Below are 16,089 nucleotides of genomic sequence, written 5' to 3' on the forward strand. Positions count from 1 at the left end.
AGAAGGTCCAGGGTTTCTTCCCCCCTCTCTCTCCCCTTTCATATCTCAGCTTTACTATCCATTAAAGGCGGAAATGCCCAAAAATAATTTTTTTTTTCTCGTAAATTTGTGACTTTAAACTCAGAGAACATCGAGGTTTTTTGTTAAAATGTGTAAGTTTTTTCTTGCAAATGAATGACTTTATAACATCAGAGAATATATATATTTATATATGTCAATCATCCTCCAAATATTTAGCAAATATATTAGATAAGATAAGATATGGATCCTTGACCAAAAAACGCAATTTTACAAATACAAAAAGTATTTTCTCGTAAAATCTCAACAAAAATAAAAAGAAATAAAAAAAATGTGTGACTTTAATCTCAGAGAATATCCAAGTTTTTTTCTCTTGTAAATTTGTGATTTATTTCCCGTAAAGTTGGCACTGTAAATTCAGAGAGATTTTGTTCCCGGTAAATGTGTGATTTTTTCGACTCATAAATTTACAACTTTAATCAAAATTCAGATTTTTTTCTTAGAATATTAAATAAGTATTTATTTCATTTCATTTATTTTTTTCTCGTCACAGTATTGCGCTAGCCTGATGTGGTCATACTCAGATTCTAGTCAGAATATGAGTCTGATACTGCTCCATTGGGCTGTGATTATGGGGCGTGTTTCAACCGAACCAGGAAAGAAAATGCCTCTGCACTCAATTGGATAGACCTACAACCAATCAGAGCAACGGATAGACCTACAACCAATCAGAGCAACAAAGTATGTGATATATGTAGAGCGATGCAAAGTTGTCAACAGAACTTAACTGCACACACGCTGGAAGAAATACAATAAGAAGATAAGTGTAAACGATCTTTGCCAGTGTTGTAAACAAATTCAACCCAAGCGCTCTTTGGTGACGTGGTTGATTACGTTACGCCCTGACAATTTGATTGGTCCAAACAGCTCTGGTTCGAGCATAGTTTCTCCACAACGGATCAAGTCTAGACCGAAATTCCCGACCTGAAATGCATCCAGGCTATCATTGTGCCGGAAAAGGGCAGAAAATTAGCAAATCCATCCGACTGTGGTGTTTCCATCACTGGCGATAAATACAGGTACCTATTGCAGAGTCATTTCCCCCGAAGTGAACGATGATTGTAACTTTTCACACTGAAGATGAAAGCCAGATGTTAGAGGGTGTAAGTGGGTGTTTGGCCAGTGGGAAAGGGAAGTATAAAAGTAAATGTAAAGGAATTTCACCATCTTGGCCAAACGTTGCCCGGATCTTGATGGCGGTGAGATTCTGGAGAAGTGTCTGGAACTGAGTGGAGGAAAGTTGAGGCCTCCACCGGCTGCCGGGACCCTCGTCCAGTCTGTTGAGACAGAATATATCACACATTTAGTACCAGTCCACCCAGTCTGTTAACACAGAATATATCACACATTTAGTACCAGTCTTTTAAGCCCCTGACACACCAACACAACAGCCGGCAGAAAGGACAGTTGGCCCAAAAAATTAAACTGATTGGACGAACACGTCACGTGGGTCTGGTTTTTCTCTGGAAATTCACAGCCAGACTGTCATGCGGCTTGTTCAGAATACGATCTCATATTGGACTAAAATAGTTCACCGAAACGTGTTTCTGAAAACATTTGAAGAGAGAAATAGGCCGTGGAGTTGCTGAATCTGTCTTCATTTCAGATCAACAAAGGTCAGTTTAAAAGATTTTCGTCAGATTTTGAGAGGCTTAGTCACTTCCAGGTTAGCGCTCCACCAATTAGATTGGTCATGGAGTCCGACTACCTGCCCCTCCGACGCAACATGTCAGGTCAGCCAAAACGAAGGCCTCAGACGGACGATGTACAGAACACACCGAACAGACTTGAGTCACTGACCTCGCAAGACTGTCAGACGGCCAATTATTGGGTTTGTGTGTCAGGGCCTTTAGGCTGGTCACACAGAAGATTTCATACTTTACAGTAACAGTAAATGAGACTTTTGGTACCAGTCTTCCAGTGTGTTCAGATAAAAGATTTCACACTTTTATAACAGTCCTTCCAGTCTGTTAACACAGAAAATAGGATTCACACTTTACAACAATAACTGAGACTTTTTAGTAGCAGTCTTTCCCTGAGATACATCTAAAAAACTCAGGTGCCTTCACAGTAAAATCACGAAACAATCTTTATATCAAAGCTCTTCTTCACAGATGTTATGCACTGTAAATCGGTACTTGCTAAATCCTAAACTGTGTCCAAAATGAATGAATGTTGTTATGCTTCTTTTTGGTTGAAATGGAGCCTGCAGAGACTTGAAAGTTTCTGCAGAGAGAAGATCCATCAAAGTGTTTATTTTCTGTCAAAGTCGAGAGAAAGACTCTGACGTGATGAACCCCTCCCACCTATCAGACCCTGGCATTCAGGGTTTGGCCTCTCTCTTGTTGCCGCTTAAATATATTCTCTCTTTCACTCCAGTGTGAGCATTCCTGTCTGTCAGAGAGGAGGAATCCCGCTGCCGTAATCAGAGCAAGTAGAAACAAACTCCTGCGACCGAAAGAATCTGCAAGTCGCTCAGACTGTTTAAATGTTTCTGCAGGAGTGAAGCTGAGGAAGCTGCATGTTTGATCCATAAAATCTCATATGAACACAAAATATTTTAACTCGGTGTGCGACATGACTCACCAGAGGCAGCAACGCAAAGAAAGAAAGGAACGGTGCATCGAATCGAGGCGGGAGAGTTTCAATACAAAGGTTTGTCACAGCCTGGTATCATCGAAATGAATAACACACCAATGTCTTAAGTTATTAAGACAAGTAGATCTGAACATAATCTAAGATCAAGTAGATACATACTGGATGATGTTCCACAAACTAAAACAGAGTTTGGAAAAACTGCTTTTTGTTACAGTGCTCCAACTTCATGGAATGAGTTACAAAATCAGCTAAAATTGCAGGTTTTTATTTCACAGACTGAATTCAAGTCCCGCATACATCAAATATATCAACATGTTTGCGCTTGTTTTAAAATGTGATTTTCTGTTTTTATTTCTTATTTATTATTGCTGTCCATCCCTGTCTGTCTGTTATTTGTTGTATGTTAAAGTGTATTTTTATGTGCTGCCTTCTTGGCCAGGGCTCACTTGTAAAAGAGATTTTAATCTCAATGTGATTTTTTTCCCTGGTAAAATAAAGGTTAAATAAAATCAAAAAAATATTCTGCAAGTTATCACGAGATATGTTTTGCTTTTCACGTGTCATGTCATGAAATTAAATCTCTACTGACTCATAGTGTGACGCATTGGCGATTTTAGACCCTTTTTAGGGGGGCTGACGAGACTGAATGCGTTGAATCAGGCGCTACTTCACACACGTGACGCAGAACGTGACGTAGCTCCGTTTGTTCTGTAAAGTTAAAAAACTCTGTTTCCTTTTCTTTTCCAAAGGGACATGAATCCTGGTCTCCTGGGTGGAAGTCCTGTGTTTGTTTGACCCATCCAGCCCCCCAACCTGCCTCTTTACCAGGACATTTGGCGCTCTTAGACCTCCTGCACAACAGGTTCTCACCCTCATCTCGTAAAATACGGACGCTTGGTCAGGTGCCTTTGTCGTTCTTATTGATGCTAAAAGTCTACTTTAGCTATAAGTAAACGTGCTTGGTCGGGACTATTGCCGTCCCTTTTGACGCAGCTATGTTAAGGAAAAGGTCGTGGGTGGGCGTACGGTTCTGTGACATGTGGGAGGAAAATAAAAAGCGACTATAGCAAGCGTGCCAAACGAGATGCGAACCCCGCTCTCCTGGGTGAAAGTCCTGTGTTTGTTTGACCCATCCACCACCCCAACCATCTTCCTTACGCGGAAATTCGCCCTTACATACTACTCTCTAAATCCTCTCTAACTGCTGCTCTCCCCGGTGCGTTACACAAACACGCTGAAAGACGCCTTTTTCGTCACATCAGACGCTGACAGCCACTGTCCAAACGTCCTTATTTTACGAGTTCGGAATGAGAACGGGTTGTCCTGCACACTGCCTGCGTGGCGGCTGCGTGGCGTTTCTGTTGCGTGGCGGCTGCGTGGCGTTTTCTATGTCTTTGCACACCAGAAACGTGTCTGACGTGCTGCTGCTGCTGCTGCTAGCCTTGTCTGTACGCATGTATGTTTCCCATTGATAAAATGAAATAATAGCATGTTCTTCAACTTTATTTTGTCAATATTTTTGTGTTTGTGCATTTGTTTGCACATATTTCGATATATATTGTTATAGTTCAATTCCCTTTCCTGAGATAATAAAGTCCATGTTATTGTTTTATCAGAATCCAATTAAAATACAATTTAAAAAGACATTTATATCTTTTATGTCAAAACCTAGAGACTTTCAAACATCAAAATGTCATTTATTAAATGTATTTATGTCAAAATGACATATAAATAGGCGTCGGTCCTATTTCTGGCATGCACGCGTTTTCGGCATGGCTCGAGCCACGCCTGAGACGTGCGTGTCATGCAGGCAGTGTGCAAGCGCTAACCTGTTAACATAGGAGCCAAAATAAAAACGGACACGCTACGCAGCTGACACACGCTCACGCCACGCAGCCAGTGTGCAGGAGCTCTTGTACTTCCTCACCTTACTTCCTGCTTTGCTCCCGTCAGAACTACTACAGCCACTAGAGGGCGCCGCCACTACAAACCTGAATACAGGGCAGAATGATGCTGGAACATACCACTTATGGGGGAGTTTTTCAGGGGGAACAGTCTCTCTCAGTCAAATACTTGTCGACTAATAGATTTAGAAAAAAGTCAAAAATAAGAAACAGAAAACATCGGAGAACTAGATAAAGTTTTTTCTCTGAATCGACTAACGTGAGTTCGGCACATGCTCTGTAGCAGCCAGTGAGACAGGCGTTTGAAGACGTTAGGTGCCTTTTTTTTCAGTTTTGATCTCTTTTTTTCAACTTTTTTTGCCGCTTGAAATTACATTTTTGTCTTTTAATCGACATTTAAATAGTTTTTTCTGACATTTCAATCCCTTTTTTGACGTTTTTGTCGCTTTAAATACGTTATGTTATTCAGAATAAACTTGCAAAAATAAGAAACCGCCACTATGAACACTTTATGGGAGCGTTTTTCAGAGGACAGTCTCTGGATCTCGTACCTGAAGCTGTAGCTGATCTTCTGTCCACAGGGGACGATGGATCGCAGCTCTCCCAGCGAGGCGGACACTCGGAGGCCGCCGCCTTCCAGGATCACGTCGTTGGTGGACGGGTGACGGACGCCGCGGTCCAGACGTAGAGAGAAGGAAAAGTTCTGACCGAAACTCAGCAGCTGATTCCCCAGGTACGGAGCTGAGGGAGAGGAGGAGAAAAAGATACTGGTGAGAAGGAGAGGAGAGGAGAGGAGAGGAGAGGAGAGGAAACAAGGAGAGAGCAGAGGAGAGGAGAGGACAGGGGAGGAGAGGAGAGGATAGAGGAAACAAGGAGAGGAGAGGAGAGGAGAGGAGAGGAGAGGAGAGGAGAGAGGAAACAAGGAGAGGAGAGGAGAGGAGAGGAGAGGAGAGGAGAGGAGAGGAGAGGAGAGGAAAATTAACTAAATAAACGAAAAGATGAAAATGAAAAGGAAAAAGACACAAGGAGACATTTGGAGAAATATGAAAGGAAGGAAACGATAACATCCGTCATGAAACAAAGGAAAGGCAGAAAAAGAAAAGGAGATGATGGAGGGAGGTTAAAGGAGGCGGGGCTTGTTCTCACCTGGAGCGTACAGGTAGACCGGCAGGCTGTTTTTGGAGATCACCTCCAGGTCCTGGTGGCTCGGTGACCAGCGGAAGTGGACGTCGTTAGGGGTAACGCCCTGATCGGTCGCCGCCTTCCAGCCGTCCGGACCTGAAAACACAACACAGAGTCTGTGAGAACTGGTGTTCTCTGGGGCTTTTATTCTGAAATGTAAACGCAACAAAGTCAACAACTTCTGCAAATCATCAGGGGCTTTTATTCTGAAATTTAAGACCAGAATCGACTGTCAACTTCTGCACATCGTTGTTTCATTGTGTGTTTCATTGTGAAGTGGAGAGGTGAAAGGTTACCGTCAGCGAAGGTGGAAGTGATGCTGTGGACGGAGTAACCGGACTGTGCCGAACACTGGCTGCTGTGACCGTAACAGAAACAGGACCGACTCCCAGAATCCTCTCTGGGCTGGCGTCTGAAACACAATGAGCGACAGGAAGTTAGAACAGAAACTGGGACAAAAACAAACCCAGAAACAAAGTATCCTGTCTTCTTTCCGCGAATTCTCCACTGGTTAATTTAATTCACTATATAGTCCACTATAAAAATACCCACAATGCACAGCTCATTTCAGTGTACATACGATGTAGCCTACATTTTACTCCTGTAAAGTTGTGTTTTCTGGAAACTGGAAACTGGAAAGGAAAAATGGAGTGGGCTTTCTTTTCTAAACAGTGGAAATGTGACATGCAAAATACATATAATATACAACCTTTAATATTCTCCTGGGTGCTCTGTTTGTTTGTTTGTTTGTTTACATGATGCTGGGCGTGCCCGCCTCCGTCACACAAATAACTTTCAGTGTAGTGTCTGAAATCTTGCTCTGTCGTTCCCTCTATAGTTCACTATAGAGGGAACGACACATTCACTTGTAGAAATATTTCATTAACAAAATGTGTGTATGTTGCTTGTTGCAAATGAGCTGTGTTAGTCATTGAGGAAGTGCTTAAAAGTACTCTGATGCACAGAAAGTTAAGCTTAAGTCATAAAAAATCAGTCTTTTATGGCATAGAGGTGCATTAGTTGAAGGTTGCGAGAACGGAAGAGGAAGTTGCACCACACGGCAACAGGTTCTCACACTCATCTCGTAAAATACGGACGCTTGGTCAGGTGCCTTTGTCGTTCTTATTGACGCTAAAAGTCTCCTTTAGCGCTATAAGTAAACGCGCTTGGTCGGGACTATTGCCGTCCCTTTAGCGCTATAAGTAAACGTGCTTGGTCGGGACTATTGCCGTCCCTTTTGACGCAGTTATGTTAAGGAAAAGGTCGTGGGTGGGCTTACGGTTCCGTGACACGCGGGAAGAACGGGATGGTTATGTTTAGGAAAGGGTCGTGGGTGGGCGTACGGTTCTGTGACACGCGGGAGGAAAATAAAAAGCGAATATAGCAAGCGTGACAAGCGGGATGCGAACCCCGCTCTCCTGGGTGAAAGTCCTGTGTTTGTTTTACCCATCCACCACCCCAACCAACCTCCTTGCGCGGAAATTCGCCCTTACATACTACTCTCTAAATCCTATCTAACTGCTGCTCTCCCCAGTGCGTTACACAAATACGCTGAAAGACGCCTTTTTCGTCACATCAGACGCTGACAGCCACTGTCCAAACTACTATTTTACGAGTTCGGAATGAGAAAGGGTTGCACACGGAGGCCCCGACCTTGGCGTGTGTGTGTGTGTAAGATAACAGTTTCTGCCTAAGAAACAAGAAGACACCCCTTTGTGAGGATAGGATAAAAGCTTAAGGGAGAGAACAGATCAGGGCTCATAATTCTCAGGACAGCTTGGTGGACCGAGCTCTGACTTGGTGTCTGTTGATAGGGAAACTTAGTCTCTGTTTGTGAACCCACAGCTCTGTTTTAACTCTTATGCTGGACTCAGTAAACGTTGCAACTTGAACTTAAGTCCGATAATGAAGGCGCAGGAATTAATAAATTGAAGTCAGACACTATAGAGGGAATAGAGAGTGAGTGAATGAGGGAACAGTTTCCAACACAGCTATAGTGTCAGAAGAAGTGCATCAATTGAAGAGATTATGTTTAAGGAATCTGAGGATCTGAAGTGTTTCTTCACCTTTGCGAGCAGCCGTCGGGTCCGATCGGTCCGTCTGGGCAGCGGTCGCATTTCTCTCCGGTGATGCCTTCTTTACAGCTGCAGCGCCCCCTGCTGTCACATGTGGCAGCGACAGAACCTGCAGCCAAAGAAACAAAGAAACATTAGTAATAAAACTAAAACAATCGTTTCTCTTTAGCAGAACATTGGGAGCAGATTAAAGGGGGTAACTTTGGTATTTTTCAAGCTGAACCCTATTTTTCCATGTTTTTCTGTTTAAAAAGTGACTGATGGGGACAAAAATCTTTGGCTTTGGTCCAGTATTTAGCGAGAACTGTCCACTAAAAGTTCTGTTTTTACCGCTGACAGACTCAGATTATTATTCTAAGGGTCTGACAACATTATGGAAAGGATCCCTACAGAGATAGACCTTTTTGTTAAAGAGTAAGTAATTAAACAGCCCCGAAATCACCATCACCAAACTCCACCAGACTCCATGTAAATAATCAGTACTTTTAGCATGTATAGAGCCAGCATATTTCCACCAGACTCCATGTAAATAATCAGGACTTTTAGCGTGTATAGAGCCAGCATATTAACAATTAACATATAATATACTGGCTCTATACACGCTAAAAATATCAGCGGCAAAAACAGAACTTTTAGTGGACCAAACTGATTAATACTGGACCAATTTCAAAGAGTGTTGTTCCTATCAGTCACTTAGACACCAATGCATGGGAAACTAGGGTCCAGGTTGAAAAATACCAAAGTTACGCTTCAAGGAAAGATATGTTTTTTATTTGTTTTGTGGTTTTTTTTACCTGTTGGGTTGCAGAGACAGGGCGTGCAGCTTAGTGGCGCCCCCGCCAGGTAGAAGCCGGCCTTGCAGCGCTCGCAGTGGCGGCCTTCGGTGTTTCCCTGGCAGTCGACACAGTGCAGGCCCACGGCGTCCCGAAGACAGTACCGAGATCTCCCATTGCAGTCACAACGAACTGTTGCTGCAGGAGAACACACAGGGGAACATCTAATTTACTTTGTTCATTCATATCATTTATCATCCATTGTTACAGAAACAGGCTCTCTTTCTCTCTAAGCTTTATGTGAATGTTACTTAACGACATCACCAATGTCTTTGCATCATCTAGCGCCATCTCTTACCGACTTTTGGAGCTACTTTCATCGGAAAAGAGTCGGCAACACTGGTTGTGTGATTGCAAAGGATATAACAGACTGAAGGTGGAGACAAAATCACTGTTTGTTTTTTCCTGAAAAGCTCACGGAGCATTAGAAATGTTTACAGAGTGTGAAGCACCTCTTATGTTCTGTGGTTTGTTCCGAAATCCCGGAGAAAGCTGCGCCACCGAGCTTAAAGCCCTGCAGACAAATCATCACAGTTCACACCCAAAACCAGCCAACGCCTCTTCTAATACGCAGCTGTCTGCCTGCAGCTGATAGATAGAACATGCTGCTACTTGTTAGTGTTAGCAAAGAGGGGAAAATTATACCCATTAATGAAGACAGATATTCTGTTTAATCCCTGTACGTTTCGTAAAGATATATATGATATAACCCTAAGAAATCAGCCTGTTCTCATGAAGCATTTGTACATATATCTCTGAAAAGTAAAGCCCTGTAATTGTTATGTATTCCACGTATTTACTACTGTCAGCAGCACATTGACTGCTGCTGTATAAGAGCGTGAACATCCTCGTAGGGAGGAGGTCGGGGGGGATGTTTGGCTCCTAAAACACAGGGGAGCAGAGTTCATGTCCTGAAGAAGTTAAGGAGAAAACACAAGACTATCACCAGGAAACAGGTGTTCATGTCCTGAAGAAGTTAAGGAGAAAACACAAGACTTTCACCAGGAAACAGGTGTTCATGTCCTGAAGACGTTAAGGAGAAAACACAAGACTATCACCCAGGAAACAGGTGTTCATGTCCTGAAGAAGTTAAGGAGAAAACACAAGACTTTCACCAGGAAACAGGTGTTCATGTCCTGAAGAAGTTAAGGAGAAAACACAAGACTTTCACCCAGGAAACAGGTGTTCATGTCCTGAAGAAGTTAAGGAGAAAACACAAGACTTTCACCAGGAAACAGGTGTTCATGTCCTGAAGAAGTTAAGGAGAAAACACAAGACTTTCACCAGGAAACAGGTGTTCATGTCCTGAAGAAGTTAAGAAGAAAATACAAGACTTTCACCAGGAAACAGGTGTTCATGTCCTGAAGAGGTTAAGGAGAAAACACAAGACTTTCACCCAGGAAACAGGTGATCATGTCTTGAAGAAGTATAGGCAACAAAACTACTTGGTAAGGTTTAGGAAAAGATCGTGTTTTGGGTTAAGATAAGTATGTTCCATATTTTAGAAACTTGGAAATTTGCCGACCACTTAGGCAGCAGCTACCAATTATTCTCATAGTTGATTAATCAGTAGATTATTTTCTGGATGAATGGAGTAGTAGTTTGGTCTCTAAAATGTGGAACAGTGTTTCCTGAAATGTCTTGTTTTGTCCACAACTCACAAATATTCAGTTTACTGTCACAGAGGAGAGAAGAAACTAGAAAATATTTACATTTAACAAGCTGATATCACACAGGTTTTACTGTTTTTATATTAAAAAAAATGACTCAAACTGATTAATGGATTATCAAAATAGTTGGAGATTAATTTCATAGTTGATAGGTAATCCATTCATTTTTGCCGCTCTACACTTTAGTTTTTAAGTAAGTATGTAAGAAAGTAAGTAGGAAAGAAAGCAGGGAATTTAAGAAAAAGAGGGAAGGAAATAAGGATGAAAATAAGGGTGGAAAGAAAAGGGAAGGAAGGAAGAATGGAAAGAAAGTAAAAGGAAGAATAAATTAAGAAGGATGGAAAAGGGGAAGGAAGGAAAGAAGAGGGACGGAAGAAAGGAAGTACGTAGGAAAGGAGGAAGGGAAGGAAAGAAAGGCAGAGAAGGAAGGAAGGATGATTCAGTTTCCTGTCACAGAAGAGAGAAGAAACTAGAAAACATTCACATTTAACAACCTGGAATCATTCATAAAAAAATACCAAAAACCGAATAATCGAATAAACAAAATAGTGGCCAGTGGGTTGACATTTTTTTCAAAATGTTAACTTTGTCTTTCCGTCAACCAGTTTTTCTGGGTCAACATTTAAAATTAATCTTTTTTAACACTTTTGTCACTCTTCCCGATGCCTTTGTCACCTTTTTTGATGTCTTTGTCACCTTTTTCGATGTTTTTGTCACTTTTCGTGACGTTTTTGAAGATTAACCTGACGTTTATGTCACATTTTACCAAGTTTTTGTCACTTATTTCTATGTTTTCTGCGCTTTTTTTGACGTTTTTTTCACAACATTCTTTTATATATTTTTTTTTTTCAAATGCTATAAAATTAAATTAAAAAAAACAATCAAATTTCTGATATAGAAACTTTTTGGAAATGGGTCAAATTTGACCCGAGGACAACAGGAGGGTTACTTTGTATGACAGTGAATGTGATTCAGATTAAAGTAAGCATCCGGAGGGAGGGCGCGGTGTGTTTAAGGTGCGTCTGTTTGTTCGCGTGTCTGACCGTCGGGACGAGGTTCACCTCAGAGTACATCAGTGTGTGATTCAGCGTGACTCACTCTGTAATCTGAGTTAGTGTTCATCTAAACATCGCCGGCAGCCGTCATGAGTTCAGGTGTTATTTTAGCTTTTATAGGACAGTTTCCAACATGTGTGTCTGTCTGAGATAATTCCTCTCTAAACATATGAAAACAAAACGCCTCCCACAGTTTCATAACTCAGACGTTTCTTTTATCCCAGAGGTAACTCTGGATCAAAGTCACACCCAGACACATCTTATGTGGAAAATTAATACGTAAACATGTCAATCCCCAAACTCAAAACGAGCAAACTGTAACCTAACATGATAACAAGTTTTAATTTAAACCGAATGTTCAATTAAATTCAATTTTATTTATAGTATCAAGCACTTAATTGTAAGTCCCTTTGGATAAAAGCGTCAGCTAAATGACATGTAATGTAATGTAATGTAATGTAAAAATCATAATCATTGGGGTGGCAGTAGCTCAATCCGTAGATAGTTGGGTTGGGAACCGGAGGGTTGCCGGTTCAAGTCCCAGTATGGACCAAAGTACAGAGTGTGGATTGGTAGCTGGAGAGATGCCAGTTCACCTCCTGAGCACTGCCAGGTGCTCTTGAGCAAGGCACCGTACCCCCTCAGGGGGCTCAGGGCGCTGGTCCAGCACTGGCAGCCCACTCACTCTGACATCTCTCCATTTGTGCATGAATAGGTCCTGAGCATGTATGTGTATTTCAGGCCAGTGTGTAGTGATTTCTAACAAAACAGAGTGTAAATTGTAATTTCCCCACTGAGGATCAATAAACATAAACATTAAACAAACAAACACTATAACAGGAGTTATCTCAGGACACTTTACAGATAGAGTAGGTCTAGACCACACTCTGTAATTTACAAAGACCCAACAATTCCAGTGATTCCCCCAAGAACAAGCATTTAGTGCGACAGTGGCGAGGAAAAACTTCCTTTTCAATAAAGCTAATGGAACAACAGATTCTCACTCCCATCTCGTAAAATACGGACGCTTGGTCAGGTGCCTTTGTCATCGTTATTGATGCTAAAAGTCTCCTTTAGCGTCATATAACGCGCTTTAACTTAATGCGCTTGGTCGGGACTATTGGCGTCCCTTCTGACACAGTTATGTTAAGGAATAGGTCGTGGGTGGGTTTAGGTTTCTGTGACACTGGGGAATAACGGGACGGTTAACGGTTCTGTGACACGGGGGAACGGGATGGTTGAGATTAGGAAAAGGTCATGGGTGGGCTTACGTTTCCGTGACACGGAGGAATAACGGGCCGGTTAAAGAAGAAAGTGACTTTAGGAAACGTGCCACGCGGGACACGACCCCCTGTGAAAGTCCTGTGTTTGACCAACCTCCCTATGCGGAATTTCGTCCTTACATACTACTCGCTAAACCCCGTGTAGCTGCTGCTCTCCCCGGTACGTTCTACAAACACGCTGAAGGGCGCTCTTTTCATCGCATCAGACGCTGACAGCCACTGTCCAAGCGTCCGTATTTTACGAGTTCGGAGCGAGAACAGGTTGAATGGAATTATGACTAGAAATAGTAGTTGTAGTAGTTCATGGCGTAGCCGGGCAATCTTATGTTTCCCTTTTTTACAGCTCAAGAGTTTTCCCAATTTCCCAAAGGTGTACTTATTGATGTACCTTGGAAATCTGCATATGCATATTACACTTATTACATCCAGAATTGCAACAACAAAAAACATTGGAAGAATTGGAAGAATTTGTTATCTTCTTAACACAAAAGTTACACTTTTTTCACTTTCTATACTGTTTGGTTTTGCCTCACTTTTGCACTATTAAGAATGTATTTATTGTATTGTATTAATATTTTGTAGGCCTATATTATTTTGTGCTTACTGCATCGTGGGTCGGAGAGAAACGTATTTTCGATTCCTCTGTAAGTCTGGCACATATTTTGAGTGACTTGACAATAAAGTTGACTTGACTTGTTTCTCTCAAGTCTCTATTATTCTACGATTTATTACGTCTGTTTCACAAACTTGGTATTCCTAAAGGTAACTACCCTTTTTTCAACCATATTTTCCTGTTTATACATACAAATACATATGTTTCCTATGTGTTTGTGTCTAAGTGACTGATGGGAACAACAATCTTTGACATTGGTCCAGTATTAAGCGAAATCGCTGCAGTCGGCTGCGGAGAAACAAGCTACAACGTGAGTTAATAGGACAATTGACGGGTTTTGATAGTTTTATTTAGTTTCTGTCCACTTTGAATGAAGTATGTTTTACAATGATAAAAGTCCTGATTATTTACATGGAGTCTGGTGGAGATATGCTGGCTCTATACACGCTAAAAGTAGTGATTATTGGTGATGGTGATTTTGAGGCTGTTTCCTGTTAAACTAAAAGGATCTTACTCTTTAACTAAAAGGTCTATCTCTGTAGGGATCCTTTCATAATGTTGTCAGACACTTAGAATAATAATCTGAGTCTGTCAGCAGCAACAACAGAACTTTTAGTGACTCTAACTGATGCTGAACATTAGTCCTGTAGGGTTACATTACAGCAAGGTCTGTGGCTGCCGGATACAGCGATCTCGCTCAATACTGGACCAGTTTTAAAGATTGTTGTTCCCATCAGTCACTTACACACACAAAGAGACTTTGAATTTACACGCCTATGGTTAAAGAACATTAAAAAAACAACCTAGCAGTGATAGCAGAAATATGTGCAGGCGGTTGGTGCTTATACTATAGGCCTATACTGTGTGTAGGTGACACAAAGATGTTTTTTTGACGCAAATGAGTTATTTTGACACAAAGATATGGGTTTTTTTTACACAAAGATGAGTTATTTTGACACAAAGATGTGTTGTTGTTCTTACAAAAAATCATTTGAATGGATAATAATGTGCCTTGAAGCTATAACTGAAACATAACAAAACATATTGGTACTTACTGAAGTGTGTGTAGGTCGCCTGGGCGGCACAAAGTGCAGCGAGGAGCCCGCAGAGTGAAACCCAGCCGCTCTTCATGTTGTGTGTGAGTGAATCCTAAAAAATCAGATCCGAGAAAGTGTCCGAGAAAACAAACTCACGCAGCAAGCCAAAGTGTCGGCTTTTAACTGCTCTGCTACTGCTGCAGGTCTGCACACGCCGCACATACTGAGACACATTTACTCACATGTGATTCACACACACACACACACACACAGTCAGAGGAAATGACTCCCTGTGTGTGTGTGTGTGTGTGTGTGTGTGTGTGTGTGTGTGTGTGTGTGTGTGTGTGTGTGTGTGCCGGGACAGTCTGGGGCGTTGTTCTGGGACTCTTCCAGCACATTTACATTTTTACGACACAAAGACGTTTCACAAGACAGAAAGATTAAGAAAGAAAGTGTAGTGAATACTTGCTCTGTTCCTCAAATGGAAAATATTATAATTCAGATTCAGATTTAGATTCTCAGACTGATGTCCGGGTGCAGCTGAATATATATCAGATTAAACAGACAGACAGGGACGTAAGTTCACTTTTTCAGGCTGTTCTCATGAACCATTTGTACAAATAGCCACTAAAAGTAAAGTAGCAGGGGTGATCTGCAGCGTAGGCAGTTTAGGCAAATGCTAGGAGCGCCCTGTGCCGTCAGTCCAAATGAGGTATTAAAAGTTCAAGATAATGAGACAAAAACATGGGGGAAAAAACGCCAAAAATCGAGGAACAAGTGCAGTTGTTTTGATAGTTTTATTTAGTTTCTGTCCACTTTGAATGAAGTGTGTTTTACGATGATAAAAGTCCTGATTATTTACATGGAGTCTGGTGGGTTAGGTGATGGTGACATGAAACAGCCCCGAAATCACCATCACCAAACTCACAGGTCATGCAACATATTGGGCATGGGCGTCACTTTGGTTTGAAATGTGCTGGGGACAGAGACGCATTCGGAAGTACATTTCCAGAAGTGCTGGGTACAATGACGCATTCATATTTTTTTTTCTCTTTCGCCCAGGTCATGTTTTGAAAGACGCTGTCCTCCTCCTTACTAATGAATAAAAACGTGATTTAATGTACGTAAACAATGATCAATGATTACCAAATTTCTCTCTCATATTGCTCCTCATAACCACTGAAAACTGACAAAAAAATCGAACCCAAAGTCCTATTATTATGGACGTTATCTGACATTAAGCGTTTCTGCTTCATTAGAGCCTATGTAAGGAAAAAGCTTAACATGGTTTAAGGTACCTAAACAACGATCAGACATCACAAAATTTCCCTCTCATATTGCTCCTCATTACCACTGAAAACTGTCAAAAAATCGAACCCAAAGGCCAATTATTATGGCCGTTATCTGACATTAAGCGTTTCTGCTTCACATTTTCAGCAGAGCATCGGAGCGGCTGTGGGTTGACTCCCCACGGTTCTCATGGGCTTTATAAGTCATAACATGAAAAAGCTTAACGTGGTTTAATGTACCTAAACATTGATCAATCTTCACCACATTTCTGGTTCGATTTTTGACAGTTTTCAGTGGTTATGAGGAGCAATATGAGAGAGAAATTTGGTAATCATTGATCATTGTTTAGGTACAAGCTTTTTCCTCGCCATAGACACCAATGAAGAAGACAACTCTAATGTGAGATAACTTCTATAATTGTTGGATTTCGGTTTAGTTTTTTTGACAGGCGTAAGTGTTCATTACAAGATA

General features: G+C 41.6%; 1 protein-coding gene and 1 long non-coding RNA gene across 4 annotated transcripts in view; one reads left to right on the top strand and one right to left on the bottom strand.

Annotated features, from left to right (window-relative positions):
- lamc2 (laminin, gamma 2) overlaps positions 1-14,649 on the bottom strand; it is a 30,204-nt gene extending 15,555 nt beyond the window's left edge. Inside the window, exons 1-8 of one of the 3 annotated variants that reach the window (XM_036005201.1) lie at positions 14,619-14,649; positions 14,347-14,423; positions 8,632-8,808; positions 7,829-7,946; positions 6,059-6,174; positions 5,727-5,858; positions 5,132-5,321; positions 1,243-1,355 (exon numbers count right to left, since the gene is read on the bottom strand). In XM_036005201.1, coding sequence (XP_035861094.1) covers positions 1,243-1,355; positions 5,132-5,321; positions 5,727-5,858; positions 6,059-6,174; positions 7,829-7,946; positions 8,632-8,808; positions 14,347-14,422 — 922 coding nt within the window. In that variant the 5' untranslated portion in view covers position 14,423; positions 14,619-14,649. Of the gene's footprint in view, positions 1-1,242; positions 1,356-5,131; positions 5,322-5,726; positions 5,859-6,058; positions 6,175-7,828; positions 7,947-8,631; positions 8,809-14,346; positions 14,581-14,618 lie in introns of those variants that run through there. The other 2 variants (XM_031303516.2, XM_031303515.2) reach the window with 2 other exon arrangements.
- LOC118495865 overlaps positions 14,568-16,089 on the top strand; it is an 11,141-nt gene continuing 9,619 nt past the window's right edge. Inside the window, exon 1 of the long non-coding RNA XR_004898309.1 lies at positions 14,568-14,600. This is a non-coding gene — a long non-coding RNA (uncharacterized LOC118495865). The remainder of the gene's footprint in view (positions 14,601-16,089) is intronic.

This window comes from Sander lucioperca, chromosome 9, assembly GCF_008315115.2.
Source record: "Sander lucioperca isolate FBNREF2018 chromosome 9, SLUC_FBN_1.2, whole genome shotgun sequence".
Lineage (NCBI taxonomy): Eukaryota > Metazoa > Chordata > Actinopteri > Perciformes > Percidae > Sander > Sander lucioperca.